Below are 12,253 nucleotides of genomic sequence, written 5' to 3'. Positions count from 1 at the left end.
TAAAAATTTAGTGATCTCTCGTTAGTATCTATAAATAAATGTACAATGTTATTTTGTAACAAATTCGTCTCAATCTTCTTGATTATTTATTGAATAAAAGATCCTGCCGCACCACCGTATCCCAGAGGACGCCGCCACTTAGCTTGGCTGGCTGGCGGGGATGCGCACAAAAACGCGCATGCGTTCGGAAGGGGGTAACAATCCCCATCTTGAACGTAGTATTATTCTGTAACCGCATCTCTTGTGGGGTAGGTCACAGATATTCCGTGACCAACGCGTCAGTACTTCAAAATAAATATTGTCTACTCCGAAAGTGTGCTTTATCAAACAACACCTCTGACAAGTGCATCCGCGCGAGTCATCCGTTGATTCGAGTCGGCAAATCCTTTTCAGGAAGCGATTTGATCCGGAAGCGGATTCTCGGGCGTGAGCGATTTCTCGCAACGTAGCAACGTCTCCTTCCTTGAACGATGTAATGATTACGCGCAATACCGGATCTTACGATTATTACGACGAGACAGAAAATTGACAGTCACGGCTAGTGCATCGGAATTTTTAACGCATCTTTTGGTAAGAAAACTTTGAGAAAATAGATTTTTTAAACAAATTTTTATATTATATTTATGTATTAATTTTCATTTTTTTTTTTTTTTTAATGTCCGTCATATCAATCTCTCTACCTAAACTTTAAATAAATATACCACAGAAAAATAACAAACGGAAACAAATTTTACACATCAAGACGTAAACTGTAGCATCTAGCTATATCTTGAGAACATAATTAGACTTAAGCGTCACAGAAAAATTGCGCGTATATGAAGCTATAAATTTGTAAGTGTTGTAACATTGTTTTTTTCCCAATGGCAATTAATAAATCTGGTTTAATATTGTATGTTACTCGACAAACACATAGATTATGTAATAATATAATCAAGATTCGTATACGGTCATTCAATTAATGATTATATATTTATCTTCACACGATCAAATGCATGATGCAAGCATCTTGTTAGTTTCGTTTATTGTAATTATGACAATAAAATGAGCACAATGATTGGCAATAATAAATACTAAATATATAATTTTTTAATATTTTAGATATATGAGTGTTCAATTCATTATAAAAAATTTCTTTTTAAAAAAATTCTTAATTTTATTTTTTTATTATTTATATTTTATATTTTTATTTTTATTTTTTGGTAATTATATTACATCAGCGAAATGTCATACATATTATATTAAGTCAAAGGCATACTATGACTTTGCTTTAAAAATGTACATTAAAACAGATACATTAAAAAAGAAGTTAAATGTCAGAAAATATCAAAGTTGATTAATATAGTTTGTTCTGATAATACTGGATATTTTTTTTAGCACTAAACATATCATTAAATTTGTGGAAAATTAATAATTTTATTTTTCTTCGGCTAATTAATTACGCACAATGAGACACTTATATTTGCAGCTCACATTACACAATGCATTGTTTTAAGGTTTATCTTTTGTATTCTGTAGTTTCTCTTTCTCAGTCTATGTTTTCTTTTTCTACGCGTTCTTTCCTCCAAATAATTTCCTAAAATATTCAAATATCCTGATACATCCTCGTATAACAATTGTTGTGACGCAATCGCAATCCGATGGGGGATCAGCGAGGCGTTATGTCGCATCCGAATTTACGGCCGAGGTTCACGGTCCACGTGTATACGTGAGACGCGATGTAAACTTGATATTGATTTTGCGTTCAGCATCCGCGCGTAGGTCGCGCGCACGACGAGCGCATACAAACGCAGCAACATATACACTCATACATATCCGCACGTGTGTATACTATTTCGCACGTGCACCCTCTTCATTCGCAAAATCCTAAACTAGCAGGATTACAATGGAGAAAGAAGTAGGGTGGTAAAAAGAGAGATTTTTGAAGGAGGGGAATTTTCAATGAACGTACACGCGTATAGCGAGAATAATACACGCGGAATGATCACGATACGTCGAGTGAGAAATTAGTAGTTGCATAGGTCCAGTTCTGACCAACGTGGGTTGAAAAAAAAATCATGTAAAAAGTTGTTTAAAATTCTGACGGCATTAAATTGAATTAAGTGTAAATCTGATTAAATAACTTTTTATACAATGTAATATTTCATTTTTTTTCTGAATTATATTATTTATAAAACTAAGAATAAATTTATTACATATATCAGCTATGTAATTTGAAATAAATTCGTTTGCACAATATGAAATATATTGGAAAGTTTATCTGCATCATTTTAACACAATTATTTACGTTATCTTTAACAATATCTGTTTTAAATAGCTAAATGCAGTGTTGTATTACTTAATATTATATTATCCAAAAGGTTAATGTGATTTATATATATATAGGTATATATAGATTGAAAAAGAGAGAGGTAAATAAAACGGAGGCGGTTATTGAAAAAGTAATTCCCAAATGGCAGTCGTCGTAATTGCTTGTACTTTACAGTTGCGTGTCAGAACGTTATCGGAACGTGGGTAGAGAAATTTATCGTTAAAGTGCATCGCTTTTTTTCTATGAATGCAATAGGAATCACAACAAAATGTTGGTATTATGGAAAATATGTGTACACTTGCATTATTGACTTCTCGGAAATTTACATTGCAACCTAAAGTAAGATTCTCTGCAAATAGATTTCTGCTAAAAAGGAGTCTATGTATAAAAAAAATCTTAAAAATAAGCAAATTAAAAAAAAAAAAGAATGGAATTTTTGCAAAATTTTCCGTAAACTTTTAAATTTCTAATCTTCCTCCAGAAAAAATTGTATCAAAAAATAAAAAATAAAAATACCTTTTAAAACTTAAAAAAATATAATAAAAGTAAGTGTGAATATTAATAAACTCTCTAATTATTGATTTCGAAGATTAAAAAAAAATTTAGTTTCACGAAATAAATTAGCTTTCCATTTTAATCTACTTTGATTTACAGAGAAAATTGTAAAAGGAATATATAATAATGTAAAGTTTTTTATTCACATTACGTCAAATTATAACATTTTTTACCCTCTTTTATATAAGATATCGCGTGTGTCTCTTTTTAGCAGAAATATGCCTTAACTACGCGTAATAAGAAAAATATAACAATTTTATAATCGATAATACGAAGGTCGTAAGAGAAAATTTGCGTTTCATCCTTTCAATTATCTTCCACGACCAGGTTTCTCGCTCCTTCTTATAGATATTCAGTATCAACTTTCGACGCATTACAGGCTCCATGGCGGAGAAAATGTATTACTGGGGCGAGGAGAAGGATCAAGTCGACCCCGATCAGACCTTCATAGAGTTCAAAGCTAAATCGGTAGGGACGGACAGGAGACGCGAGCCGTCCCGCACCGTGCCCAAGATGACAGTATCCTCGCCGCAGGGTAAAATGACCGAAATCAGTAATAGGGAGGAAGATGTCGAACGCGGCGGCTGGGACAATAAACTCGACTTCCTGTTTTCTTGTATAAGTGTCTCCGTCGGGCTCGGAAATGTCTGGCGGTTTCCCTATCTTTGCTATAAAAACGGCGGTGGTAAGTCGATAAAATATCAGATTTACATAAATAATTTAAATGATCGCTTTTAATATTAGAACTCTGAATCAGCTTATAAATTCATAATTAATTATAGTGTATTATCAATTTTATTTTTATCATTAGTTGTATTTATATAATTCAATTTTTTTTTTAAATTTTTGTTAGAATATTTCAAGATAAAAAAATGTATATGTATAATATAATAAAATATAATACTCTCTCTTATTTTGAAATGATAGAATAAAGAATATTTTTACACAATTTAAAATAAAATTAATAAATTATTTTAATTCTTGTGACTCTTAAATATTATCCTATCTACGACCTTCATTAAAGCTTTTATAAATCGAGGACACAGAGAGCGTTAAATTTCAGTGCACCCGACATGCATAATTACCCCTCTAGCTTACAAAGTCGTGAAAATCCTTAATATGTATGAAAAAATATATTGCATGAACTAAAATATAGTATAGCTCGCAATTTCGCTTTTCCCGAACTTAATTGCAATTGCATTGTTAATTAATTTATTTTAAGTTCATGTAAAAAAATGTATTCTGATAAAAACAGTGATTTACACTATAAACAACATAGATTATTTATTTTTCTATAACTCAATGTAAAAATAATAATTATTATTAGCAGTAAATTAATTAATCATTATTTTCATTCATCTCGGAATTTTTCTGCAGGTGCTTTTCTGATCACCTATGGTATCGCGATGCTGTTTTGCGGAATCCCTATATTTTTTCAAGAAGTCGCTATTGGACAATATCTTGGAGCCGGTGGGATGTCGCTAGTGGGACAATTGTGTCCTCTTTTGCAAGGTAAAAAGATTGCTTTCCAATATCGTCAAATTAAGATTATATTATAGCTCGATTATATCTATGATATATTAATAAATACGTAATTTATTATCGTCGTATTTCAGGTGTGGGATATGCTACGATGACTATTGTATTCTTCCTCGACATATATTATTGTATAATTATTTCTTGGACACTTTTTTATCTAATAAGCACATTCGTGAATTTACCGAAAGTACCTTGGAGTGGCTGCGGTAAATATTATAACATATCTCTTATAAAATTATCTAACGCTTATTAAAATTATGTTATTAAACCTTTTAAAACCATAGAATCTTAAAAAAAAAAACATACTTCGAGACTAACAGATCTTACATCTTTATTTTTCATATGTCAAAATTGCTCAAAAAAGAAGAGAAAGTATTATAATTAAAGATACTTAAAAGTATTATCTGAATATCGTATTACCTGTGTTTTCTACATTCAATTGATATTTATATAAAGTATTGGAATGCGAGATATTATAAACAGAATATCCTATATAGAATGTTCTTTTTTCAGGAAATTGGTGGAACACGGTTGATTGCTTCGATGCTACCAAAGATAACAAAACCACGCATGGACGAACAAACTGTTCTAAAATAATATCTGCCGAAAATAATACGTGCCATCATACCACGCCGGTAGAAGAATATTGGGAGTAAGTAAAGTGCACTATTAAATAATTGTTATATATAAACAAATAAAATAATATGAACATATAAGTCTATAATAAATATTACAGAAAACGAAGAAAGTTTTTGCTAGCTAATAATATTCTTTTTCTTGTATTCCTCTCTATATATTTGGTAAAAAAAAAATATATATATATTCTTTAAATTAAAGAATTTTTTAGCTTCAATAATTTTAAGTTAAGTAATCAAAGTATACGTGAATATCGAACTGTCCCTTGCGAGAATTATTGTATGATGAAAGTATCAGGGGATTTGTGCAGAATATAAGAATGATAAGAGAAAATGCAATATTGATTTTCTTAAAATCAGGTCGAAGCAAATTTGCTCGTGTGCAAACGCGTTTATGTAACGTATTGATGTCAAAAATACTAATCTCTAGAGAATATGTTTATATGTTCGCCGCAATTTATTAGTTTAATATAAACTTATTATAGATTTACTTCGTGGGGGTGAAATCGTCGCGATTTTTAAATATGTATATATTGCATAATAATTACGTAATTTTAATTTAATCTGATATTTATATTTATATTATATAATTTTTATCATAAATATTACCTACATAAAACCATGGTTGAAATATTGAGACGTGTTAATTATTGTTTTTTTTTTTTATCTCAAACGTTAATATTAATATTTCTAAGATGAATATATCGATTGCAATAAATTGCAATAATTTGCATTTTCAGTCAGCGAGTTCTTGGCATCACATCCGGTATCGAAACTATCGGCAAGATCCAGTGGGAGCTGCTAGGCTGTCTGATTGTCGGCTGGTTGCTCGTTTACTTTATCATCCGGCGCGGTCTACATCAGAGCGGTAAGATCATCTGGTTTTCAGCCTTGTTCCCGTACGTGGTGCTTTTCATTCTTTTGGGAAGAGCGGTGACGTTGGAGGGCTCGTACGAGGGTTTGCTTTACTACGTGACGCCGCGATGGGAAGAATTGCGCAATCCCGGACCGTGGATAGACGGTGCTACTCAAATCTTCTTTGCGTACAGTATCGGTACCGGTGCCCTGCCCGCCCTAGGCTCGTACAACAAGTTCCATCACAATTGTTATAGGTAAGCGATGTAAGATTTTTTCCCGGATGTGGCAATTATCGACAAGATATCGAGCTTCAGTAACAGCGTTGCTTAGCTTCGTTCGAGAAGTAATTTTTCGCCAACAAGAATGTCAAGGCAGAATTTAATCGTAGAACTTAATTAACTTTCTCGATGCTGCAATCGTCGGTTTTGCAGCTCCATGTCGACTTGAATAATCCATCGTGTATCGCTACATGTTAGCCGTGTCAGATTTCACGTTGGCTTTATTTATGCCTAAGCTGCGAGAGAATTGCTTTGAATAATGAATTTGTAGCGCGCGTTCTATTTTATTTAATCACACGACGGTATCGTCGCTGCTGGAGTCTTTCAAAAAGGGAGTTTTGTCTTGCAGAGACGCAATAATCACTTGCGTAGTCAATACCCTGACGTGTCTTCTGGCCGGTTGCGTAACATTTTCGATACTGGGTCACATCGCCTTGGAACAGCAAACGCAGGTGTCCGAGGTCGTCAAGAGCGGACCTGGTCTCGTGTTCCTCACGTATCCCGAAGTCGTTCTGAAGCTACCCGGTGCTTCGTTGTGGGCCATTATATTCTTCGTGATGCTGCTTGTAAGAAATTGTTATTCCGACGACGGAATCGGCTGTTGCCGTCTATATTTATTATGTGATGTACATCGCTGTAAAAAGGGTTTGGACACACATTGTCGCCCTCAGCAGGAAGATTCTTCCGACATTCATACACAATTTAATGTCAAACTGTATACTTTTGTGCTAAAAAAAATTGTGAAATGTTGATGAAAAATAATATAAAAAAATTTAATATTAAAAGAAGTTTGAAAAATTTTTAGAGAAATATTTTTTTATTTTAGAGAATAAATTAACAGTAAATTTAAATTTTAACGAATTGAACTCCCAATAGTATAGAATGATATTAGCAAATATTAACAATTTATGCAAAAATTTTCTCAAATAGTATAATTAAAATTTGATATAACACTATAATATTTTATTTTTTACAAACATTTCACAATTTACAAATTTATATTGTAATTATTAATTTTAGTCAAGCTTCAATTTTTTTCCTAAAAATTTTAAAAATTTACGGTCTAATATGTAATTCATATTATTGTTATAAAATTAGTTTTTTCTAAGATTATTTAACGACAAAACAAATCGTGTAGCAGTAAGAATCATTTCTATCGGAATCGTTTCTATCGGATCACTGAATGATTATAATTTTAATGGAATATTGTAAATGCATATATATATATATATATATATATATATATATTACGAAATACAAGTTGTAAATCGAAACGTAGATTTTGGAGCAAAGCATGGGAAAATTAAAATTTTTCCAACTTTTGGCACAAATGTAAAATAATTATATACGAATCGCTTCGTTTCTCCATGCAGATACTCGGCATCGACAGTGAATTTTGCATCGTGGAATCTTTCATAACCGGTATGGTTGACTACTGGCCGGATACACTACGTCCTCACAGGATTAAATTCACTATAGCTATCTGTCTGATAATGTTCGCTCTGGGAGTTCCGATGGTCACGAACGTTAGTATTCGACAAACTATGTCAATCAATCGACACGCAAGAAATCGGATATATGATAAAAAGTTTTAAACGCCCGATAAAAAATTTAATAAAAAAAAATCAAAATGTTATTTTTTACAGGGTGGAATTTATATTTTCCAACTCATGGATTTCTACTCCGCGAGCGGTATGTCCATATTGTGGGTATGTTTCTTCCAAACGATCGCGATATCGTGGATTTTCGGAGCAAAGAAATTCTGCGACTGCGTACATCAGATGATGGGAATTCGTTTGAATAAATTCTGGTACATATGTTGGGTTTTATTCGCGCCGGTGATCATGGTCGTGAGTATAATAATACGTTTGCATTAATTACAGCATTCAAAAACAAGCTTGCACGCACTAATTGTTACACTTCAAAGAGAGAAAAAAAAAATAGAAAGAAAAAAGAGAAGAAAAACTAAAAATATGTAAAGTGTATTATACAAGCCACATAGAGAAAATTTTCTCAGTTTGAATTTTTTCTTATCTTTCAGTTCATCTTTGTATTTCAAATCGTGCAATATAAGCCACTCAAATATGGCAGCAGCTACGAGTATCCAACATGGGCGGAAATAGTGGGAGTATGCTTGAGTCTTTCATCTATGATATGGATACCAGGTTACGCGTTGTACTACGTAATAATGACGCCAGGATCGTTTAAGGAGGTAAATGTGACGACGTTGTTTGCGTGTAAATTGCATGCATACAAACGCTACCTGGAATTATTATCGTACATACGATAATAAGAGCCATAATTATTTGAATCTTGAGTCGCAGATATAATCTCCTATCTTTTTTTAGAATATCCAAAAAGGTCTGCAACCGAACATAAAATCGCATGCAAAGTTACCGAAAGGCGAAAAGTCGGCCGTAATACCCATGTCGGAGAGCAGCGCAGGTTTAATTACGAAAAATAACAGTTTCCTCAGTCAAACATGATTAACGATAGCGATCACTATTAATTCATATATTAGGTTACATTAATCGTAAAAATAATATTTATAGTGAGATAAATAAAGTAAAAAGAATCCAGTACACGACTGGGCATTCAGTAGTAATTTGTGTCAAACTGGACGCGTGTCAAATTAATCGATTTCACATAGCATGCTCAGTTAGTGCGATCATTATATTATGATTTATTTAGTATTAAATCAAATATTTATTTAATAACGTATTTCTGGTAAGAACGTCAAAGATTCTTCTTGATTCTTTAATAGCTGATCAATTATAACATTTTAATGTCGCAATAGTCTTGAATTATTATTTAAAAAGAAATTGTTTTAAAGAAACTTTGTCCCAGGATTATGTAATATATAATATGTTATATAATTTTCTATATACATATAAATTTATAAAAAATATACTGAGAAATAATATTTAAAGAAACGCAAGAATAGCTTATCTCATTTGAGCTTGAGTTTATTTAGGTTTATTGTTAATAATATCAGCTATTAAAGTTTTAAGAAAGGGAAATTTAGTTGACAAGAATATTATTTGGGGAACGAAATTATAAATGATTCGTCTGTGTTGATCAAGCTGATAAAATAAATGATATAAAAGAGAGTATTAGAAGCGTGGCGGATTAAAAAAGAGTACTTATAGAAATAATAATAGTATACCGCGCTAGAGAGAGTATGTTTCAGATACCTATTTATTGGGGATGAATTAAAAGAAGTATATTTTTATATCGCGATTATATGTCGCGATAAGTACATGAATTTTTAACAAAAAGATTGTTTGGTTGATGATATGACTAGGAACTTTAAAGGAACTGAAAGTTCTCGTATTGAAGAATGACATGTGAGCTTTTGAGATGAATAGAAATTTACATTTCTTATATTCACTCAAAATGCTGCAGTCCATGAGTGTTCACGCATTTAAAGTCTCCGCTTGGTGAATGCATTAAGAGATTTGTTGCAACTCTACGAAATAAAATAAAAGCGTAGCGTAAAGAGAGTTAATGACAGTTACTAAATTCACAATATACTAAAGTACAAGTAATAAAATAAAAATAAAAATGTAATATAATTTTGGTATGTGTATCTTGAAGTGACTCAATGCATTCACTAAGAAGAGACACGTTCAATTCCAACTAGTTGCGATAATCAACTGGACCCTAGCAGGATACAGAACGTTTCTATCATAAAGTTTTAGCAGTATTGTATACTCAACTTTGACAGCACAAATATTTGAATTTTTTTGTTCACCTTTCACGTTATGATACGGTTATATAATGATAATGATGCATTTATTATGACGTAACATAGTATTATAATATTATATATAAGTTCCAGTTATTTAACTGCTTGAAACTCAATTTTTTATAATACGAAAAATTAATTGCTCCAATAACAACTTTTTGTTTTACACACAATTTTGTTTAAAATATATTCGAAAACTGATTCAAACTTGCAAATTAATGTGTAACAAAGTAGTATTCAGTGTCCGAGACACGTCTGACAGTATTTTAGAAAAAGTTAAAGTTAAATTTAAAAGAAAGATATGTATGTTACATATATATACATATATAATTATTGGAAAAAAATCGAGACTATTCGTTGAACGATGTTATCCAATTTAATCTTTTATATTCCAAATAAGATTTTAATTCGTTCGAATCAGTTGAAATGAGCCAAAGAATATGGCGTATTTTACTTGGAAAAAAAATTATGGGGAATATAAAACTGATTTATCTTATTACTACCGCTAATATAATATAATTATCACTTTCTTTTAATTTCTATTATTTCAAATCTTTGTTTTCTTACTTAAAGATATTCTTATAGGAGAGATTTCTCATTTGCTCGTAATATAAAAGCAATAACATACGATACGAAGCTATATGCATTTTCAACCGGCCTAATTCATTAAGATATGTTCTCTTATTTAATCCGTATAGAGTAATCGCGAGCGCTATTCGTCGAAGTGTTACAATTGTTGACGTTGTACAGTACTAAGGGATATGGCTACGATATTCGTTTCTATTTTAGTACCATACCATTACGATGAGAAGTACTTCCAATAGTAAGCTAAAAAATGAGCGATATTATAAGCCAGTTGGATCTGCGTTGAACAATGTGCGTATATAACGGCATGATTAATTTATAACTTTATTTAATGATTTATATATCGTCAGAGTCACATATACATATTTTATAATGATTTAAAACGATGATTCTGTTTGCGAATGATACTATTAAAGCAAAATATTTGTACACATGCGAGAGTCTTGATCATTTAATCATTAATCGACAAATTAACCAATGACACGCGACATACAAAACATTTTTTCACCCATTATAAACGAGAAAACACAACACTGCGACTGTGTATACGTGTTTAACATCAACAAACATTTGTTCAGCGCATGATAGCGTAATAACCGTATCTCTACCTAACTGTATCTATAAATGTATTCAATGTGACATACACATAAACACAATCGGGAGAGGGAGGACGAGCATGAATTTCCGCGATTATTCTTGCCCGGCAATATTTGCGATATTGTCGAACGCAGGATGACCGCATGTGTTTATCGACCACAGGTGACTCGATTATGGCTCGACGAATCGCTGCTAAAACTTGTACAAAGAATGAAGCGTGTTATATGAATATTATATTTCTATATACGTATATACATTACGTTTTATACGATGTATAGTGATATATATGACCGCGGGAAAATCAAAAGATCTGAGCCAACACAGTATTGTTTTTGTAAACAAAAATTAAATAGTCGCTTTATTTTTTCAATGTTGTAAGAATTTTCTGTAATTTAAGTTCATCGCACATTTTGATCGAATCTCTTTAATTCTTGATTATATAATGATATGCGTATAATGTACGAGAAAAATGTTTTGTATCGCTTATTACAATTATTGAAATATTATTATACAATCGTTTATTTATACAAAAAAAAAAAATTGATTTCAGATTTCTATCACATTTTGCTAAGAATATAAAATTTCGCCTAGTATAAAAATTTATTTAATTCTTTAGATATATGTATATTTATTTTAATATTTCCAACTGTAAATATTCGAAATATTTATCATGAATTAGTAATCTTATCTATATTTTTAGATTTTTTTCGTACGTATTTTTGATTACGATAAGTAGATTTATTTCAAAATTTTTTATAATTTTCTATCCAAAATTAATTTATTCGCCGATGCAATCGCATCGCTAAATTTATTCATTGTTTCATGTATTTATATCCTGAGAGCCACAAGCATTTCTATATTTCACGAATTTTACAAAAACATAACAAAATGAAACGGTGGATAAGAATTTTGAAATAAATTTTTGGAAAATAGATTGCGTGATCTCTGAGTCGTAATGTTGAACGAGGGCTGAAATTTGTTTAAATTCGATTATTTTTCGAGCGATATATGCGTTAAAAGCAATGCATTATTTGCAAATGTATAATGGCTTAATGCATTGGGTGTTACACATAGTTACAACATTATGTATATGTTTCCGGCTGAATTGTATCCATATATATGTACTTGAATAAATATCAACGCCTATTAT

The 12,253-nt window shown here is 31.2% G+C and overlaps 2 protein-coding genes across 4 annotated transcripts in view; one reads left to right on the top strand and one right to left on the bottom strand.

Moving 5' to 3' along the window:
- Nucleotides 1-12,253, bottom strand: part of LOC126851406 (pre-piRNA 3'-exonuclease trimmer-like) — a 119,025-nt gene that overhangs the window by 28,108 nt on the left and 78,664 nt on the right. The window lies entirely within an intron of this gene.
- Nucleotides 240-10,797, top strand: LOC126851396 (sodium- and chloride-dependent GABA transporter 1-like). The gene is made up of 11 exons (XM_050595320.1): nt 240-570; nt 3,243-3,548; nt 4,241-4,375; nt 4,480-4,608; nt 4,916-5,054; nt 5,778-6,149; nt 6,523-6,739; nt 7,547-7,699; nt 7,820-8,023; nt 8,215-8,385; nt 8,522-10,797. Exons 2-11 carry the CDS (start codon nt 3,248-3,250, stop codon nt 8,657-8,659), a joined length of 1,959 nt encoding a protein of 652 aa, XP_050451277.1. The 5' UTR covers nt 240-570; nt 3,243-3,247; the 3' UTR covers nt 8,660-10,797.

The sequence above is a fragment of the Cataglyphis hispanica genome, chromosome 8 (assembly GCF_021464435.1).
Source record: "Cataglyphis hispanica isolate Lineage 1 chromosome 8, ULB_Chis1_1.0, whole genome shotgun sequence".
NCBI lineage: Eukaryota > Metazoa > Arthropoda > Insecta > Hymenoptera > Formicidae > Cataglyphis > Cataglyphis hispanica.
Note: the sequence above shows the minus strand (reverse complement) of the source record. Positions and strands in the feature narration are given on the sequence as shown.